General features: G+C 38.5%; 1 protein-coding gene across 1 annotated transcript; it reads left to right on the forward strand.

The window, feature by feature from the left end:
- The first annotated feature begins 790 nt into the window (after positions 1 to 790).
- Positions 791 to 19,408, forward strand: LOC131771780 (zinc finger protein 850-like). Its single transcript, XM_066172865.1, has 8 exons — positions 791 to 883; positions 2,290 to 3,879; positions 6,349 to 6,640; positions 6,969 to 7,163; positions 7,367 to 7,461; positions 7,578 to 7,678; positions 10,477 to 11,814; positions 17,113 to 19,408. The coding sequence occupies exons 2-8, from the start codon at positions 2,329 to 2,331 to the stop codon at positions 18,863 to 18,865; spliced, it is 5,325 nt and encodes a 1,774-aa protein (XP_066028962.1). The 5' UTR covers positions 791 to 883; positions 2,290 to 2,328; the 3' UTR covers positions 18,866 to 19,408.
- The last annotated feature ends 63 nt before the right edge of the window (positions 19,409 to 19,471 follow it).

The following is a 19,471-nucleotide window of genomic DNA, read 5'->3' on the forward strand; positions in this document are numbered from 1 at the left end:
GGATGAGGAGTGCGGGCTCATTTCCCGAACAGCGGCTTGTCTTTCAGCCTAATACACAGGTGAATGCAGTTTTTCACGACTGCAACTTCAACTTAAACCTAATTTTTACATCATCTTCTATCATGTTGTATTATCAGCTGCAGACACCATAGTTAATGAAGGCAGAGACTCGTCTGTCCCTGTCCACGCTGTCGCAGTCGGAGTGGTTGGTGGAGTCGTGGCTATCGCCATAGTGTTTGCGTGGCTGTCATCATTGTAATGCGCAAGCGTCGCCATAACGTAACATAAGCCGAGCCACATGTCATCTATGAAGTCGTGCAGTTGTGAAGGCTATTTTTCGACCACAACTAGGCTGGTTACCCCACCGACCTGTAGTCTCCCACCTCCATGTAAACAGGCCCTCACTCTGCTTAAACATCACTTGATCAGATAAAACTGCATCATCTGCCAAGATCACTAAGGTTTAAAGGGTTTTTTTTACCTTGATGGCGGTGTAAATTTTCCCCTACGGTCTAAATGATACTCTGTAGTGTTCATTACTGCGAAGATCGCCACCATACTCATTTCCTAGACCGCAGTTCACATATATGATTTTTATATAAACAGTCATTAATTCAAGAAATTTGCATAAATTGAAGTTTTCTATGAAATCGTTGACTTTTTCGTGCTTGATATGTATCTAAAGCTATATGTTGCTCAAAATACCAAAAGTTGCTCAATTATGTGCAAAGCTCGTTCCCAGTGTCTTCTCTTCCTCCTTTTTGGAAACGATAGAGACAAACCCGGGAACGAGGCTGCGTCTGTAAGATGGCGTCCTTCGTAGGTTGACTGTCGTAACGCTGTGTGGAAGCAAATTACTGTGGAACACATATTAACATCGAAGGTAAGGGTAGAAATGTTACATTTAGCCCATTACTCCGCGGTGGTAGTAATGGTTTAGTATGTACTTTATTTTCAGACGTTTTGGTGTGTAGTATCACGAACTATTTTTACTTACGAGTAGTGCCAGAACAACTCGTAAAAATACTCAGTTACACAACCCACCGAAAGGTACCATTAATTTTGTGAACTTGTGAGACTTACAGTAACTGTAAGTCTTACTCCTTTTGAGACTGCCGTCCCTTTGTCACCCAAAGCCATACGAAGTGTAAATGTAGATACATTTAAGTAGTTTGGTCTACAGATATTTTGGAAAAAAACATATGAATGTATTTTAACCCTTTAACTCCCAAGATCTTATTTGCTAGTTCTCCACTCTAAATGCTACACATTTCCTTGTAAATTAGTTATAAGAACATGGTGCTAGATCAAGATAGCAGCTTCTACCTGATAAGTTTGAATATTCTCATTACCTGTTTGCTGAATAATGTATGAATATTGTAGGGAGAAGTTTCGTGTTGATCACTTCTGGGAGTTAAAGGGTTAAGAGTGGTGACTTACATGTATATGCAAACTCATACCCCCTCTTTGGTACAAGGGAGGGGAGGGTTGTGATTAGATATCCCCCTTCCCTAGCATTATGTTACAATATTTTGAAAGGCTTTTACCTGAATTAGATAGACTGTATGATGTGAATATTATGGGATAGATATACAAATGGTTCCACATGGCAGCCTTTTTTTTTTTTTTTTTTAGATTTTTCACTTTTTCCACTATTATTTTTGGCTTATCAAAAGAACAGTAGCAATCAAACCTAACAGGAAAGTAGAAATGACACTCAGAAATTGACTAATAGATTTACTGTACTTTCATTTCTAACGTTAAAGCTTTCATTCTTTCATAGCTCTCCACAGTTTAAAGTAATATCTTAATTTTAAGTAAATTTTAGACACGGCCTCCATGAAAAGCAGATTTTTTATTTGTTTCTTTTATTTGAATTGTTATTATTAGATTTTATTATAGTTAGGAAGATAGATATACCTTTATAGATAATTAACAACTGATGGAAATACCGTGTATAAATAAAGTTATCTTATCTTATCTCTTATCAAGCCCTCAACCACACCTTACTCATCATTTAATATCTCCAATATCTATCAGGAAAATTTGACCAACATCAAAACAAATATGTCTTCAAGAGAAACAAACAGCTACTTAAGTGGACAGTTGCCCAGCTAAAAGCCTCTTGATAAAATTTTTAAAAAAATCTAAAGGGCATGTGGCATTCACCCCTCCCCCTCTCCCCCCCTCCACCCTCTTGATGGTAGAGGGGGGAGGGGGAAGGGGAAGGGAAGGTAAAACCAACTTATATCCCCCTCCAGTTGAATTGATGTGTTTCTTTTCTTTTAGCATTTTAGATTACTTTGCTGTCTCTCAGTTGGCACTAACATGGCAAAAACAAAAACATCCTGTACTGAGAAGGTACAAATAAAGTGGAAAATCAAATCAACGTGTAAAGAATCTGCAAAATTTAAGAGCTGTGTGCAAAAGACATTGAAATGCAAATTTTGTGAAAAGCATTTCACATCTAAGGGAAAGTTACAAGTACATTTAAGAACCCACACTGGAGAGAAACCATACCAGTGCAAAATTTGTGACAAGTGTTTTACTCGAAAAGGAAGTATGCGAAGACATGAAAGATCACACACTGGAGAGAAGCCATACCAGTGTAAGACTTGTGACAAGAGTTTTACAAGAAAAGGAAGCCTGCAAATACATGAAAGATCCCACACCGGGGAGAAGCCATACCAGTGTAAGACTTGTGACAAGAGTTTTACAAGAAAAGGAAGTCTACAAATACATGAAAGTTCCCACACTGGAGAGATGCCATACCAGTGCAAAACTTGTGACAAATGGTTTTCTCAAAAAGGTAATCTTCGAAGACACGAAAGATCCCACACTGGTGAGAAGCCATACCAATGTAAAACATGTGACAAGTGGTTTACACAAAAAGAAACTCTCAAAGCACATATGAGATCTCATACTGGAGAGAAGCCATACCAGTGTAAGATATGTGAAAAGTTTTTTACTACTAGAAGAAGTTTGCGAATGCATGAAAGATCACACACTGGAGAGAGGCCATTTAAATGCAAAGTTTGTAATAAGGGTTTTACTTATATTGCAAATGCAAGAGTTCATGAAAGATCCCACACAGGAGAGAAGCCATACCAGTGCAAAACATGTGACAAGTGGTTTACTCAAAAAGGTAATCTACAGATACATGAAAGATCACACACTGGAGAGAAGCCATACCAGTGCAAAACATGTGACAAGCGGTTTGCTCAAAAAGGTAATTTACAAATACATGAAAGATCACACACTGGAAAGAAGTCATTCCAGTGCAAAAGTTGTAACAAGTGTTTTACCACAAAAAGAGGTATGCAAATACATGAAAGATCACACACTGGAGAAAAGCCATACCAGTGCAAAATGTGTGAGAAATGTTTCACTTCGAAAAGAAGTCTGTATATACATGAAAGATCCCACACTGGAGAAAAGCCGTACCATTGCAAAACATGTGACAAGAGGTTTACCCAAAATGGTCATCTACAAAGACACGAAAGATCACACACAGGGGAGAAGCCATACCAGTGTAAGACTTGTGACAAGAGTTTTACAAGAAAAGGAAGTCTACAAATACATGAAAGTACCCACACTGGAGAGATGCCATACCAGTGCAAAACTTGTGACAAATGGTTTTCTCAAAAAGGCAATCTTCGAAGACATGAAAGATCCCACACTGGTGAGAAGCCATACCAGTGCAAAATGTGCGAGAAGTGGTTTTCTCTAGAAAGAACACTACAAAAGCACGAAAGATTACACTTTGAACAGCAACCATTATCTTCAGATTACGATGAAACATTTACTTGCTGGATTTGCCAGGAGGAACTGAGCAGTGCTTCCCAGCTTCTTAGCCACTATGAGGAACACATGAAGTTGCCTTGATTTTATTGTTGATCACTTTATCTGATTTGTTTTTGGCTGATTAGAGCACACATTTTTAAGTAGCTTTTGCTCGATCCTTATCGCGGCTGTTTTACCGCAGAATCAAGTGAGAAGAAAACTTTGGCTCCCATCTGTTACAATTTTGATCAGGGAACACTTTTTTTAGTTCTGGGGTCTTGGCGATTGGTTACCCAGTAGTGTTAGGTCAAAGTGAAGCAAACAAACCAAAGACAAAACGCACTAACGATAAATAGAGGGAAACTTTTTAAACCCTTATATGGACCCCTTTGCGTTTGAAAAAATGCTCCCAAGAGAACAGTAAGAAAAGTTTTTTAATCATGATATTATCAAGGTAAAGGTGACCAAATAGGATATACAAGGTTGCGATGTGAATTTTTTCACATTGTTTCAAGTAAATTAGTACATGATCATTATTGTTATTTTCAAGCTGCCTTGAACGACTCACTGTTTCATGTTTAACATCCAAGTTATAAACAAGGCGTTGAATTTTTGACCTGGTCAATAACCGTTTCAACCACAAACATTCCTAATTTTTTGGACATGAAACATGGAATGTGGAGATTAATTTTATGATTTTAACAATAAATGACTTATTATGTTTTAAGTAGATCCTGCACGACGTTTGATTATCATAGTGCCCGGAGCGAAGAGGCGATTCAGCCAAGGAATTACTCAATTGAAACCACCCCCTCCCTCCTCTTTTGCATAACTGTAGACTCAAAATCAATCGGCTCTTAAGAGTCGTAAAAACTGAGATCACATATGTGAGTGGAGTAAATGTTACACTATTTAATCATAATATTGCTCACTATAAGAGATACAATAATAATTGATTGATTATGTCAGCGTTATATGCCAATCTCGATCCCAGTGTCCTCTCTTAATTCATTGAAAAAAGAAAGATCGAAAGGAACCTGGGAACAAGGCTGATCTTGAAAGATGGTTTCGGTAAGACGGTCCGATAACACGATCTGATAATACTACGGAGTTGTATCGGAGAAAAATATGGTGTCCGTTCTTCGTGTCGTCGAGTCACACCTCGTGGCGTTAATGTTCGTGTCGTCGAGTCATACTCCGTGAAGCTATAGTCTACCCGGTAGGGTTACCGTTTCAGCCGGGGTAAACGTCTAAAGGTGGGGTAACCCGCCTAGCCGGGATCATGCTCATGTTACATTTGCGAACGCGCCAACAACCTCTTCGAACTTTACCCCGGGGTTGTAAGATTGAATGTCAACGCAGGCTATTTTTTTTAATTCGGATAGGCGGGTTACCTCACCTACCTGCGGTCTCCTACCTTCACGTAAACAGGCCATCACTCAGCTTAAACATTACTTGACCAGAACAAACTTGCTACAGGCCAAGGTCACTAAGGTTCGAAAAGTTTTAATCTTGATGCTGGTGTAAATTTTCCCCTACAGTCTAAATGATACTCGGTAGTGTTCACTATTGCGAAGATCGCTGTCATATTCATTTTTTAAACCGCAGTTCACATGTATGATTTTCACCTATTAACAGTCATTGATTCAAGAAATTTGCATAAATCGAAGTTTTCTATGAAATCATTTTATTTTTTTACGTGCTTGATGTATGCTTTAGATCTACATTTTGCTGAAACGGTTGCTACAAATGCTGAAAGATCTTGTTCACAATGTCCTCTCTTCCTCTTTCAAGGAAACAAGAGAGAGAAACCCGGGAACGAGGCTGCATCTACAAGATGGCGTCCTCTGTAGGTTGAACTAGCGACTAAATACAGGAATGGCTTGGACCTGTAGTTGGATGATAAAAATAGTAAAAGTTAATAAGTTATATCTTAACTCCATACTCGTGAGTATTGTTCACCCGTGTCTCTCGAAGCGGAACAATGAAATATCGATGCGAGTGAAAACACCGATGCATCAAACGAGAAATGGTTACTAACAACGAAGGGAAGGCAGAGCCTTTCTTATCCAATGAGGTAGTTCAGTGATACTCCGGCGATGACAGAGCTATTCGCTGACTAGCTCCACTGACTAAACTCATTTTAGCCAGCTCAGGCGGACGACCAGAGACTGGAGCCATTCCTGTATTTCACCGCTGACAGGAATAGCTCCGACTCATGCGTTCATTATTTTACTTTATTTTATTTTTTATTTATCTTTTTTTTTTCTTTTCTGCCATTCGTTTTGACTGAATGATTTATACACTGAGATAAAAACTGAAAGAGCGTTTTACTACGTTCTTCCTATATTGATATTTTTGTTAACGCAGGGCCATGTACTTTCTCAGTAATATTTATTATATGATCAGTACGACTCCCAGGCGGTTTTATCGAAACAATTACAAGAAAATCCGCGTACGAGGGGCTGCGAGATGCGAAAGTAGAAAAAAAAAAGACGGTGTGACAATCATATAATAAAATTCTCAGTGGTTGATTAAGGTCGCGAACAGATGTTTGACTGGTAGCTTCGTAAAGACAACCCTAGTCGGTTACCCCGCCCAGAAAATAGCTCCATGGATCCTGACTACCAGGAAGCATCAAGTGATACTGCATACCATGACAGCACCAAGGAGATGAACTTTCTGCAAGACTGTCTTAATAAAGGAACTGTGGGCGAAAATGGGGAAAGTATCATGAAGAGGACGAAACGATCCCTTAAAGTCTGTGAAGATGAAGATGCGCTGCAACAGTTGAAGAAAAATGTCAATTCCTCTTGTAGTTTTTTCACTTTGATGGTGCAGCACAAGTATACGACAAGTACACTGTCGGCTGCTATACCTAAAGGGAGTGCATCTGAAACAAAAAATTGAGGTCCAGAAACGTTTCTTTTCCACCAAACGAAGGACACAGAAGAGAAATATCATGTTGGAAAACCCAACCAAGGAAGAGAGGATGGAGATGATTGAGAATTAGAAGAATAATGAGCAATCAGAGCAGAACAACAGCAAAGTACCTGTAGGCTTCATATCCGGCGAAACGATGGCGCACAAGGTATGTTATGCTTCATTGTTTGAAATTTTTTCCTCTTTGCCTATCACACATGTCTCACCTCACCATCTGTTTATTTCTCTTGTGTGATTACAAGAAATGCTTCTCTGGTTTACTAAGGAAAAACATCACTCCATTGAAGACCTGGTTAAATCTGCCATTAAACTGTCTGTTTCTGACGTATTGGATATAGACAGGGCATCTTTGATACCCGGAGAGGCAGTAGAAGCTAACTTAGCAGATTTTAAGAGGTTTATTACAGATGGTGCCTGGAAAGCAGTTTGCAAATTAGGTTAGGATGGCTCGTGTACTTTACAGAAAACGTGGTTTATCAGTGTACTAATTCTTTCTTAAATTTCAGTGGTATAAATACCTTGTCTAAAACAATAGTAATACAATAGCAAACGAGATATATACGTTCCAAAACAGCGTCATGTGATGAACAGCCTTCATTAGTTTTGAACAAAAAATCTTAAAATCATTTTACTCTCTTAGGTTATAGCCGAAAAACTGTCCGAAGACTGATTGTGCCATCACTGCGAACAGTCACGGTACCTCGACATGATTCAGTGCGAGAGTTGCTGCCAATGGTTTGACTGATCAGACGTTTTTGTTTGTTTGTTTGTTTTTTTTTTTTCCTTTTCTTAGTGGAGTTGTTAAAAATTATCAAGCAAAATTAAATTAATCCGCGACTTTCATCCTTTAGGTGTTGAGCAAAAATAGAAATGAGGAGCCCGATAAAAGGATTTGTCCTTCATGCGAACAATTATCCCAGAAAATTAGCGTTCCACAAAAGCAGAGCATACTGTAAATTAAAAATATCGGTCGCAGCGCCACGCAACATTGCGTGATCTTCCAAACGTGACATATAGTTGCTGAATTATTTTAAAACTTAGAAACTACATGGCCCTGTATTAATACAAGAGGGCTTCATTTGCAAGTATTATAAAGTTCAACATAAGAAGAACCTTATAAAACACTCTTTCAGTTTTATTAGTGTATCTCAGTGTGTAAATTATTTAGCCATAACGAAAAAAAAAATTAAAAGCACCAGTCGTAGCCATTCCTGTCAGCGGTGAAATGTGGGAATAGCTCCAGTCTCTGATCGTCCACCTAAACTAAACGAGTTTAGTCAGCGCAGTTAGTAAGCAGATGCTTAAGTCATCGCCGGAGTATCGTTGGACGACCCCACTGAATGAGAAAGAAAGGCTCTGCCTTCTCTTTGTTATGTTAGTAACCAATTTTTGTTCGACACATCGGTGTTTTCACTCGCATTGTTGATTCATTGTTCTGCTGGGAGGCATAAGGTTATACAATATCCACGAGCAAGAGGTTAAGATATAACTATTAACTTTTACTATTTTTATCATCCAATTACAGGTAGGAGCCTCTCCTGTATTTAGTCGCTAGTGTAGGTTGACTCTGGTAACACTGTGTTGAAGCAAATCACTGTGGATTACATATTAACACCGAAGGTAAAGGTGGAAATGTTAAAAGTAAACAAAGGTGATCGGAAGGCGCCTTCTCGATAATTTTCGTTGAAATATCAGGTCATGAAATACACACAGTGTGGACAAGATCAAAATTAAAGGATAAAATTTGGCACTCTGGTCATCACAGACATATCGCGTTGCTTCAAAGGACACACAAACAAGTTAAAATACGTGACATTGTTAATTACAAAACAACATGCATACACTCTGAAAGAATTCTTGCAGTTTCTCCAGAAATTTAGCACACGAAACGCGATTAACTATTCCTCCTTTCTGGGTATTTGTTCTCATCGTTAATGATTTTACGCTCTTATGGGCCATCCCGGTTTTGAGCGACAAACTCAACATTTCCCGGCGACCGTCAAAATCAACTGAATAAACCCCAGCTAGACGTATTGCGTGACGTGATTGTGCTAATTTTTCCCTCGGCAAATGACCTGTTTCATTTCAAAAGCTATTAAAACGGACCGAAGAATTTACTGAGATTTTCTTTTTAATGTTTATATGATTCATGGAAAGGAAAGATTGTAGTGACTGCGGGTATTTCAGCCCTGATTTCTGTCGTGGAATGCCAGGACGACGTATCGAGTCATTTGAAGTAATAACAGCTCTTCAGCGAAATCCTCGAGTACAAGGTAATTTAATTTGTTTCATTCCGGTCATTTTGGCCTCGATATGGAAAAAGTAAAAGAAAGCTTTTCTCCAACGGGAAGTCGAAGGGACCGCTCTTAGGGAAAGTGGCACTCAAAAGCCTATACTTTATTTAACCATGATGCTAGGGCCTTTGGAGCGAGTAAAAGTTTTTTCTTTGTCACAGTCTGTGCTCCATGAGTCTGGGTTTGGCCAGAAGAATATTTTGTACTATTTGTTAATGGAATTCTAAATAATCATCTTCCTGTTTTTGTAATCCTGTTTAAAAGCTTAAAATAGAGTTATGTTAATTTGTTGTATCATGTTGATTCATGTATGCCCAGTAAAAGAGAATTTAATCTCCCAGTTTTCAAAATAGATAGGAGAAGTAGTTTTTCACTATTTGTCACCAGATGGTTTGATGGTGTTTCTATCATTAATGATCCTATAATGATGTGTACAGTGCATGCTGGTCAAATCTGCTAAGGGTACCAGGCACCTTGGTTGTATTCAGTGGCTCAGGTTTAGGAGTTTTATTCATCTGGGCTCTTCAGATGTATATTAAAGATATCTTGAACATAGAGGATGTTTTGATAAAACCAGTGTTTCCAAAAGAACATATGATTTCAATAATTGTAAAGAAAAGTAATGATGCTCGCAGTTGGCTTGCAATTCAAGCAATTGCAGAAAGGAAGCCTGAAAGAAAAAATGAGGTTTGGATGACATTCAAGCCCATGCCTCCCACGTACTAACTAGGTACTACATAGGTACCACTACACCAAATTTTTCTTGAACTTGCCTGGAAAGGTTTGGAGTAACTATAAGTCTTAATTCTTTTGAGGTGGCTGGCCCTTTGTCACCCAAAGCCATGTCAAAGAGTTTCCTTACAAAATAAATGTAGAAACATGTTAGTGATTTGGTGTACAGATATTTTGGTATACACATATAAATGTATTTTAAGAGAGGTAACATACATGTAGATGCAAATTCATACCTCTGAGGGGGGGGGTTGATGGGACACCCTTCCCACCCAGCATTATGTTGCGTTTTTTTATATGGTTTTTACCTTGTTATGATGTGAATATTATGGGATACATATACAAATGGTGCTGCTGGGGAACCAGTGATGTCATTCAACATGGCAGACCTTTTTTTCAGATTTTACACTTTTTTCACTATTATTTTTGGCATGTCAAAAGAACAGTAGTTATGAAACTTAACAGCCCTCAACCACACATTACTTGTAGTTTAATATGTCCTATATCTGTGAGCCAAATTTGACCAAAATGACAACAAATATGTGTCCAAGAGAAAGAAACAGCTACAAAAGTAGACAGTTGCCCGGATAAAAGCCTCTTGATCCAACCCCCCCCCCCCCCCAATCTTCTTGGTCTAAGAGTTAATTTATTGCTACTGAATGTAAATGGTACAACTCTGTCTAATCTCCCTCATACTTGAATTAATGTATTTCTTTTCTTCTAGCACTTTAGATTACTTTGCTGTCTCTCAGTTGGTGCTAAAGTGGCGAAAACCAAAAAGATCCTGTACTGAGAAGGTACAAATAGAGTGGAAAATCAAATCAATGTGTAAAGAATCTGCAAAATTTGAAAGCTGTATGGAAAAGGCATTGAAATGCAAATCTTGTGAAAAGCGTTTTACATCTAAGGGAAATTTAAACGTACATAGAAGAACCCACACTGGAGAGAAACCATACCATTGCAAAACCTGTGATAAGTGGTTTACTCAAAAAGGTAATTTACAAAAACATGAAAGATCCCACACTGGAGTGAAGCCATACCAGTGCAAAACTTGTGACAAGTGGTTTAATCGAAAATATAATTTACAAATACATGAAAGATCACACGCTAGAGAGAAGGCATTCCAGTGTAAAACATGTGACAAGTGGTTCCTTCAGAAAATAAATCTACAAGTACATGAAAGATTACATACTGGAGAGAAGCCAAACCAGTGCAAATATTGTGATATGCGTTTTACACATAAGGGAAGTCTTCGAGTCCATGAAAGAAACCACACTGGAGAGAAGCCATACCAGTGCAAAACATGTGATATGTGTTTTTCTTCAAATGGAAGTCTACGAATACATGAAAGATCCCACACTGGAGAGAAGCCATACCAGTGCAAAACATGTGACAAGTGTTTTACTCAGAAAGGTAATCTACAAAGACATGAAAGATCTCACACTGGAGAGAAGCCATACCAGTGCAAAACTTGTGCCAAGTGTTTTACTAGAAAAAGAGGTCTGCAAATACATGAAAGATCCCACACTGAAGAGAAGCCATACCAGTGCAAAACTTGTGCCAAGTGTTTTACTAGAAAAAGAGGTCTACAAAGACATGAAAGATCTCACACTGGAGAGAAGCCATACCAGTGCAAAACTTGTGACAAGTGGTTCACTCAAAAAAGTAGTCTACAAAGACATGAAAGATCTCACACTGGAGAGAAGCCATACCAGTGCAAAGCTTGTGACAAGTGTTTTACTACGAAAAGAAGTCTGCAAATACACAAAAGATTACACACTGGAGAGAAGCCATACAAGTGCAAAACTTGTGACAAGTGTTTTACTCAAAAAGGTAGTCTACAAAGACATGAAAAATCCCACCCTAGAGAGAAACCATACCAGTGCAAAATGTGTGAGAAGTGGTTTTGTCGAAAAAGAACACTACAAAAACACGAAAGATTGCACTTTGCACAGCAACCATATTCTTCAAATTACGATGAAACATTTACTTGCTGGATTTGCCAGGAGGAACTGAGCAGTGCTTCCCAGCTCCTTAGCCACTATGAGGAACACATGAAGTTGCCTTGATTTTCTTGTTGATCAGTGTATCTGATCAATTTTTGGCTGATTGGAACATACATTTATGTAGCTTTAAGTTGATCGTCAACACTGCTGTTTTAAGGAGACTGAAGTGAGAAAAAAAACTTTGGCTCCCATCCGTTACACTTCTGATTAGGGAACACTTTTTGCAGTTCTTGGTGTCTCTTGGCGAAAGCTTACCCTGTAGTTTTGGGTCAAAGTGAAGCAAACACACTAAAAGCAAAAATAAATTAGGGGGAAATTTTTTTCACCTTCACACGGACCCCTTTGCGATTGAAAAAAATTACCCAAAAACAACAATAAGGAAAGTTTTTTTATCATAATATTATCAAGGCAAAGGTGATCAAATAGGATATACGAGGTTGCGATGTGAATTTATTTCGTTTCAGCTACATTTGCACACGATCATTACTGCTATTTTGAAGCTACTTTGAGCGGCCAATTGTTTCACGGATTTAACATCCAAGTTTTAAATAAGCCGTTGAATTTTTTACCTGGTCAATAAACGTTTCAACCACAAACATTGCTAATTTTGAGAGCCCTTCCATTATGTATGTGGCCATGAAACACGAGATATGAAAATGAGTGTTTATGATTTCAGCACCAAAGGATGGTGTTATGTTTTAGGTAAATCTTGCGCAACAGTTGATTATCATGATGCCTAGAGCGTACAGGCGATTCAATCAGCTAAGGGATTATTCAATTGAAACCATCCCACCCCCCCCCCCCCTGCTTAACTGCTGACTCAAAATCAATAGCGTCTTCAGACTCGCTTAAACTCGAATCAATATAAACGAACGGAGGAAATGTTACAGTTTTTAAATCACAATACTGCTCACTATAAGAGATACAACAATGATAGATTGGTCATGCGTGATGTTATAAGGCATGATGCTCTGCTGTGATTGGTTATTTTTTCAACAGCTCTGATTGGCATTCATATAAGACTTCACCCTGACAACATCAACAGGGATGGTGGAATAGAAATTCCAGAAGCGTGGATGCCCACGATCAAAAAACACAACAACGGGAGATCCGCGCGATAGCGGACCGCTTGGGGAGCAAATTACTGAGTGAAACAGCAAGGATCGTAATGCGCCAATCAGAGCTGTTGAAAAAACAGCCAATCACAGCAGAGCATCGTGCTTTAGAAGATCACGCATGACCAGTCGACCCCATCGCCTGAAGAAGACTAGCAGTGTGCAGTCGAAACGCCGCAATCTACATCACATGTGACTACATCGTGAGACAAACGGAACACTTAGCTTTTATTGTTATTCACTACGATGAATAACTACAGCCTTTTTTACGAAATGATAGATTGATTATGTATACAGCCATTGCCTTCAGGGAAAAGCTCTATGGACGGTTGACGGTGTCTGTAGGCGGTTTTCCGTCGAAGAAGTTTGACGTTCATTATAGAAGGTCATGACGGACGCCGACAGTCAGGCCGGAGGCAACACTGCCGTCCTTGTCATCTCAAACGGGTTAAGGAATCGAAATTTCTTTTTTTTACTATCTGGCGAACAGTTATAATAGTGGTGGGACTGTGTGGATTCCAATTCGGTTTGTAATCATATGTAAGTACTTATCGACTGATTAGGAGAGCCAGACTAGAAAATATTAAGTTTGAGGTCAGGACATGACATTTCTTGCCATGGAGAACGGGATCAGCGCTTGAAGTAAGATAGGGCATAAGGCTCTTTTGTATTACGCAAGCTTCGCCATAACGTAGCACTGGCCGAGTCACGCGACACCTATGAAGCCGTGCAGTTGTGAAGGCTTCAACCTTTTCAAGTTCTTTCCCCCAAAAATCATTCTAATCGTGGCAGTATGTATTGGCACATCATGACCCTTCTCCAAAGAAGCGATCGAAATATCTAAAATCTACCTTTGAAAAATTAAAAAAGAAACAATGAAAAAAGATCCTGTTAAATACTTAGTATTAGCTGTAAAATTTCAAGACTATGTGGCTGTAAATGACAATCTGAAGCTTTTTAAGCTTTTTCGTTTTAATAACACACGTTTGTTTATCTGGGGATGTCACATGTACATTACGTAACTCTCTTTTTTACCCCTAAAAATTCCCTCATACATTTAGGGCCCGTTTACATGGAGGTGGGGGACCTCTGGTAAGTGAGGTATCCTGCGTAGGTGGGATAGCCCGACTGCCCATATAATGTCTTATTTGATTTCGATCACGATCACATGATTAGTGGGGTAACCCACTTTTGAAGGTTGCCCGTTCTGCCGGATAGGGTGACCCTTTCAGCCGGGGTAAACGTCTAAAGGTGGAGTAACCCGCTTAGCCAGGGTCACGCTCATGTCACATTTTGAAGCGCGCCAACAGCCTCATCAAACTTCACCCCGCGATCCCGGGGTAGTAAGATTGTATGTAAACGCGAGCTATGTTTCGACCGCGGCTAGGCGGGCTACCTCACCTATCTGCAGCCTCCCACTTCCATATAAACAGGCCCTCTCTAAGCTTAAACATTACTTGACTACAGCAAACTTGCTACATGCCAAGATCGTTATGGTTTGAAGGGTTTTGATCTTAATACTGGTGTAAATTTTCCCTTACGTTCTAAATAATTCTCAGTTTTCAGTCGCTAGTTAAAGTAGAAAAGAGTTCTGTTCTTTCTTTTGCCGAGTATCCCTTTTCTATAATTTTATTGGTTTTTAAACTAGCCTTTAATTACGCCGAACCTTTCTTTGGTGAGTACGTCAGCAGTAAAAAGCTCTCATGCTTTTTATCAGTTGCTGTTCCTTTTAATTAAACAAGGTTTTCAGGGTTTAATTTCACGTTACATAACATCTCTTGGCATAGAAAACATTGGGTATTTTAAAATTATTCTATTACAATTACCACCGTTGTTTGTGCTTCGGGAAGAATTCATTAAATTAGCTGCTGGCCTTAGGGAATTTCATATATCTATAAGTATGGAGGTAAATAATTATGAAGGTAAATAATTAACTTTCGCAGGCGAATGGATCAGACAAAAAAGGTCTACAAGGCCTGAAACTGAAATTAAAAATCACAGGTTTATTACAAACCAACATAATGAACAGCTTCAGTTGGCTTGTTAGCTCAGTTCGTTGAGCGCTGCACCGGTATCGCAGAGCTCAAGGATTCAAATCAAGAGAATATCACTGTATTATCTTGGTTGAAATCCCGTACAGGCCTGAACTTAAGTAGCTTTTATTACTGCGAAGATCGCTTTGATATTCATTTCTTAACCCGCAGTACACATATTTGATTTTCACATATTAACCTCAGTCATCGATTCAAGAATTTGCATGAATTGAAGTTTTCTATGAAATCGTTGAATTTTTCGCGCTTGATATCTGCTTTAAATCTATATTTTGCTCAAAAGGTTATTCCAAATGCCAAAAGTTGTTCAATTTGAAAAGCTCATTCCCAGTGTCATCTCTTTCTATTTTATGGATACAAGAGAGAGAAACCCGGGAACGAGGCTGCATCTACAAGATGGCGTCCTTTGTAGGTTCACTTTGCTAACACTGTGTTGAAGCAAATCACCGTGGAACACATATTAACATAAGGTAAGAGTAGAAATGTTAAATTTTAGCCCATTACTCTGCGACGGAAGTAATGGTTTGGTATGTATCTTATTTTCAGACGTTTTGGTGTGTAGTATCACGAACTATTTTTACTTACGAGTAGTGCCAGAACAACTCGTAAAAATACTCAGTTACACTGCCCACCTAAAGCGTCTAATAAGTTATTCATCATCCATTATATATTTCGAGGCCACTGGTATCTCGGTTAAATTACGTTGGCAATGAAGTCATTTAAAAGCCTACACTTTATTTAACCACGATGCTAAAGCCTTTAGACGGAGTCAAAGCTTTTTGTCACATACTCATGAGTCTGGCTTTTTGGCCTGAAGAATATGTTTCACATCTGTGAATCAAATTCTAAATAATTATACTCTGGTTTTTGTAGTTCTGTGTAAAAGCTTAAAAGAGAGTTGTTTTAGTTTGTTGTCTCATGTTGACTCATGTATGCCCAGTAAAAGAGAATTTAATCTCCCAGTCTTCAAAATGGATAGGAGAAGTAGTTTTCCACTGTTGTTTTCAATAATTCTCAAGAAAAGCAATGATACTTGCAGGTGAGCAGCAATTCAGGCAGTTGCAGAGAGGAAGCCTGAAAAGAAAAAAATAGTTTTGGATGCAATTCAAACACATGCCTCCCAGATACTACATAGCTACTACATAGGTACTACATAGGTACTACATAGGTACTACATAGTTACTACATAGGTACTACATAGGTACTACATAGTTACTACATAGGTACTACATAGGTACTACATGGGACCAACAGACCAAATTTTTCTTGAACTTGCCTGGGAAGGTTTGAAGTAACTGTAAGTCTTACTTCTTTTGAGATGGCTTTCCCTTTGTCACCCAAAGCCATATGAAAGAGTTTCCTTACAAAATAAATGTAGATACATTAAGTAATTTGGTGTACAGATATTTTGGGAGAAAACCATATGAACATATTTTAAGTGAGGTGACAAACATGTACATGCAAACTCATACCCCTACTTCGGTACAAGGAGAAAGAAGGCATACCTCTACTTTGGTACAAAGGAGAGGGGGGTGTGATTGGAAACCCCCCCCCCCCCCCTTCCATAGCTTTATGTTGCAATATTTTGTAAGATTTTTACCTTAAATAGATAGATAGATAGATTGTATGATGTGAATATTATGGGATACATATACAAATAATGCTGCAGGGGAACCAGTGATGTCATTCAACATGGCAGTCATTTTTTTTTCATTATTTTTCACTTTTTTCACTATTATTTTTGGCTTGTCAAAAGAACAGTAGCTATCAAACTTAACAGGATAATAGAAAATCAGACTAGAAAATAAATTATAGATTTACAGTACTTTCATTTTCAACATTAAAGCTTTCATTCTTTCATAGCTCATATCAAGCCCTCAACCACACCCTACTTGTCATTTAACATCTCCAGTATGTATCAGGCAAATTTTACAAACATTAAAACAAATATGACTTTATGAGAAACAAACAGCTACTGAAGAGGATACCAGTAGTTGCCCAGATAAAAGCCTCTTGATAAAATTAAAGAAAAAACTAAGAGGTAGTGTGGCATCCACCTCTCCCCTCACTCCCTCTTGTTACTACGAGTTTTAATCTGTTCTTACTGAATGTAAAGGGTAAAACCCTGTCTAATATCCCCATACCCAGCTAAATAAATGTATTTTTTTTTCTTCTGGCATTTCAGATAATGTTGCTGTCTCTTAGTTGGCCCTAACATGGCCCAAACCAAAACATCTTGTACTGAGGAGGTACAAATACGGTGGAAAATTGAATCAATGTATAAAGAATCTGCAAAATTTGAAAGCTGTGTGGAAAAGGCATTAAAATGCAAATCTTGTGAAAAGTGTTTTACATCTAAGGGAAATATGCTAGTACATTTAAGAACCCACACTGGGGAGAAACCATACCAGTGCAAAACTTGTGACAAATGGTTTACACAAAAGGGACATCTACAAATACATGAAAGATCCCACACAGGAGAGAAGCCATACCATTGCAAAACTTGTGACAAGCGGTTTGCACAAAAGGGACATCTTCAACTACATGAAAGATCCCACACAGGAGAGAAGCCATACCAGTGCAAAACTTGTGACAAGTGGTTTACTCATAAGGGAAGTCTACAAAAACATAATAGATCCCACACTGGAGAGAAGCCATACCAGTGCAAAACTTGTGACAAGTGGTTTGCTACAAAAGGAAGTCTGCAAATACATAAAAGATCTTATACTGGAGAGAAACCATACCATTGCAAAACCTGTGATAAGTGGTTTACTCAAAAAGGTAATTTTCAAACACATGAAAGATCCCACACTGGAGAGAAGCCATACCAGTGCAAAACATGTGACAAGTGGTTCTCTCATAAAGGAAATCTACAAAGACATGAAAGATCACACACTGGAGAGAAGCCATACCAGTGCAAAACTTGTGGCAATTGGTTTACACAAAAGGTACAACTACAAGTACATGAAAGATCACATACTGGAGAGAAGCCATACCAGTGCAAATATTGTGATATGCGTTTTACACAAAAGGGAAGTCTTCGAGTCCATGAAAGAAACCACATAGGAGAGAAGCCATACCAGTGCAAATCATGTGATATGTGTTTTACTTCAAATGGAGGGCTACGAACTCATGAAAGATCCCACACTGGAGAGAAGCCATACCAGTGCAAAACTTGTGACAAGTGGTTTACTCAAAAATTCAATTTAAAAAGACATGAACTATCCCACACAGGAGAGAAGCCATACCAGTGTAAAACATGTGACAAGTGGTTTACTCAAAAAGGTAATCTGCAAATACATGAAAGATCACACACCGGAGAGAAACCATTCCAGTGCAAAAGTTGTGACAAGTGTTTTACCTCAAAAGGAGGTCTGCAGATACATGAAAGATCCCACACTGGAGAGAAGCCATTCCAGTGCAAATTTTGTGACAAGTGTTTTACTACAAGAAGAAGTCTACAAATACATAAAATTTCCCACACTGGAGAGAAGCCATACAAGTGTAAAACTTGTGACAAGTGGTTTAATCAAAAATATAATCTACAAACACATGAAAGATCCCACACAGGGGAGAAGCCACACCAGTGCAAAACTTGTGGCAAGTATTTTGCTACAAGAAGAACTCTGCAAATACATACAAGATCACACACTGGAGAAAAGCCTTACAAGTGCAAAACTTGTGACAAGTGTTTTACTGAAAAAGGTAATTTACAAAGACATGAAAGAGCTCACACAGGAGAGAAGCCATACCAGTGCAAAATGTGTGAAAAGCGGTTTTCTCGAAAAAGTACACTACTAAAACACGAAAGATTGCACTTTGAACAGCAGCCATATTCCTCAAATTACGATGAAACATTTACTTGTTGGATTTGCCAGGAGGAACTGAGCAGCGCTTCCCAGCTCCTTAGCCACTATGATGAACACATGAAGTTGCCTTGATTTTATCATTGATCAGTCTATCTGATTTGCTTTTGGCTGATTGCAGCACACATTTTATTTAGCTTTTGCTCAATCCTGATAACCGCTGTTTCATTGCAGAATCAAATGACAAGAAAACTTTGGCTCCCATCTCTCACACTTTTGATCAGGGAACACTCTTTGTGGTTCTGGGGTCTTGGCGATAGGTTACCCATTAGTGTAAGGTCAAAGTGAAGCAAACAAACTAAAAACAAAACGCTCTTACGATAAATTAAGGGAAACTTTTTTAATCTTTATATGGACCTCTTTGCGTTTGAAAAAATGGCCACAAGAAAACAGCAAGGAAAGTTTTTTTAATCCTTATAGCAAAGGTGACCAAATACGATATACAAGGTTGCGATGTGAATTCATTTCGTTTCAAGTAAATTTGCACACGATCATTACTGTTATTTTGAAGCTACTTGAACGTCTAACTGTTTCATGGGTTTAACATCCATTCAAGTTTTAAATAAGCCGTTGAGTTTTTTACCTGGTCAATAAACGTTTCAAGCACAAACATTTCTAATCTTGAAACACGTAATATGAAAATGAGTGTTCATTTCAGAGATTAATTTCATGATTTTAGCA

Source organism: Pocillopora verrucosa, chromosome 10 (assembly GCF_036669915.1).
Source record: "Pocillopora verrucosa isolate sample1 chromosome 10, ASM3666991v2, whole genome shotgun sequence".
In the NCBI taxonomy this organism is placed as follows: Eukaryota; Metazoa; Cnidaria; class Anthozoa; order Scleractinia; family Pocilloporidae; genus Pocillopora; species Pocillopora verrucosa.

Coding starts and splice junctions, on each gene's coding strand:
- LOC131771780 (XM_066172865.1), top strand. CDS start 2,329: ATGGCAAAAACAAAAACATCCTGTACTGAGAAGGTACAAATAAAGTGG. Junction 3,880..6,348: donor ATGAGGAACACATGAAGTTG/CCTTGATTTTAT, acceptor TTTGACTGGTAG/CTTCGTAAAGACAACCCTAG. Junction 7,164..7,366: donor GAAAGCAGTTTGCAAATTAG/GTTAGGATGGCT, acceptor TTACTCTCTTAG/GTTATAGCCGAAAAACTGTC.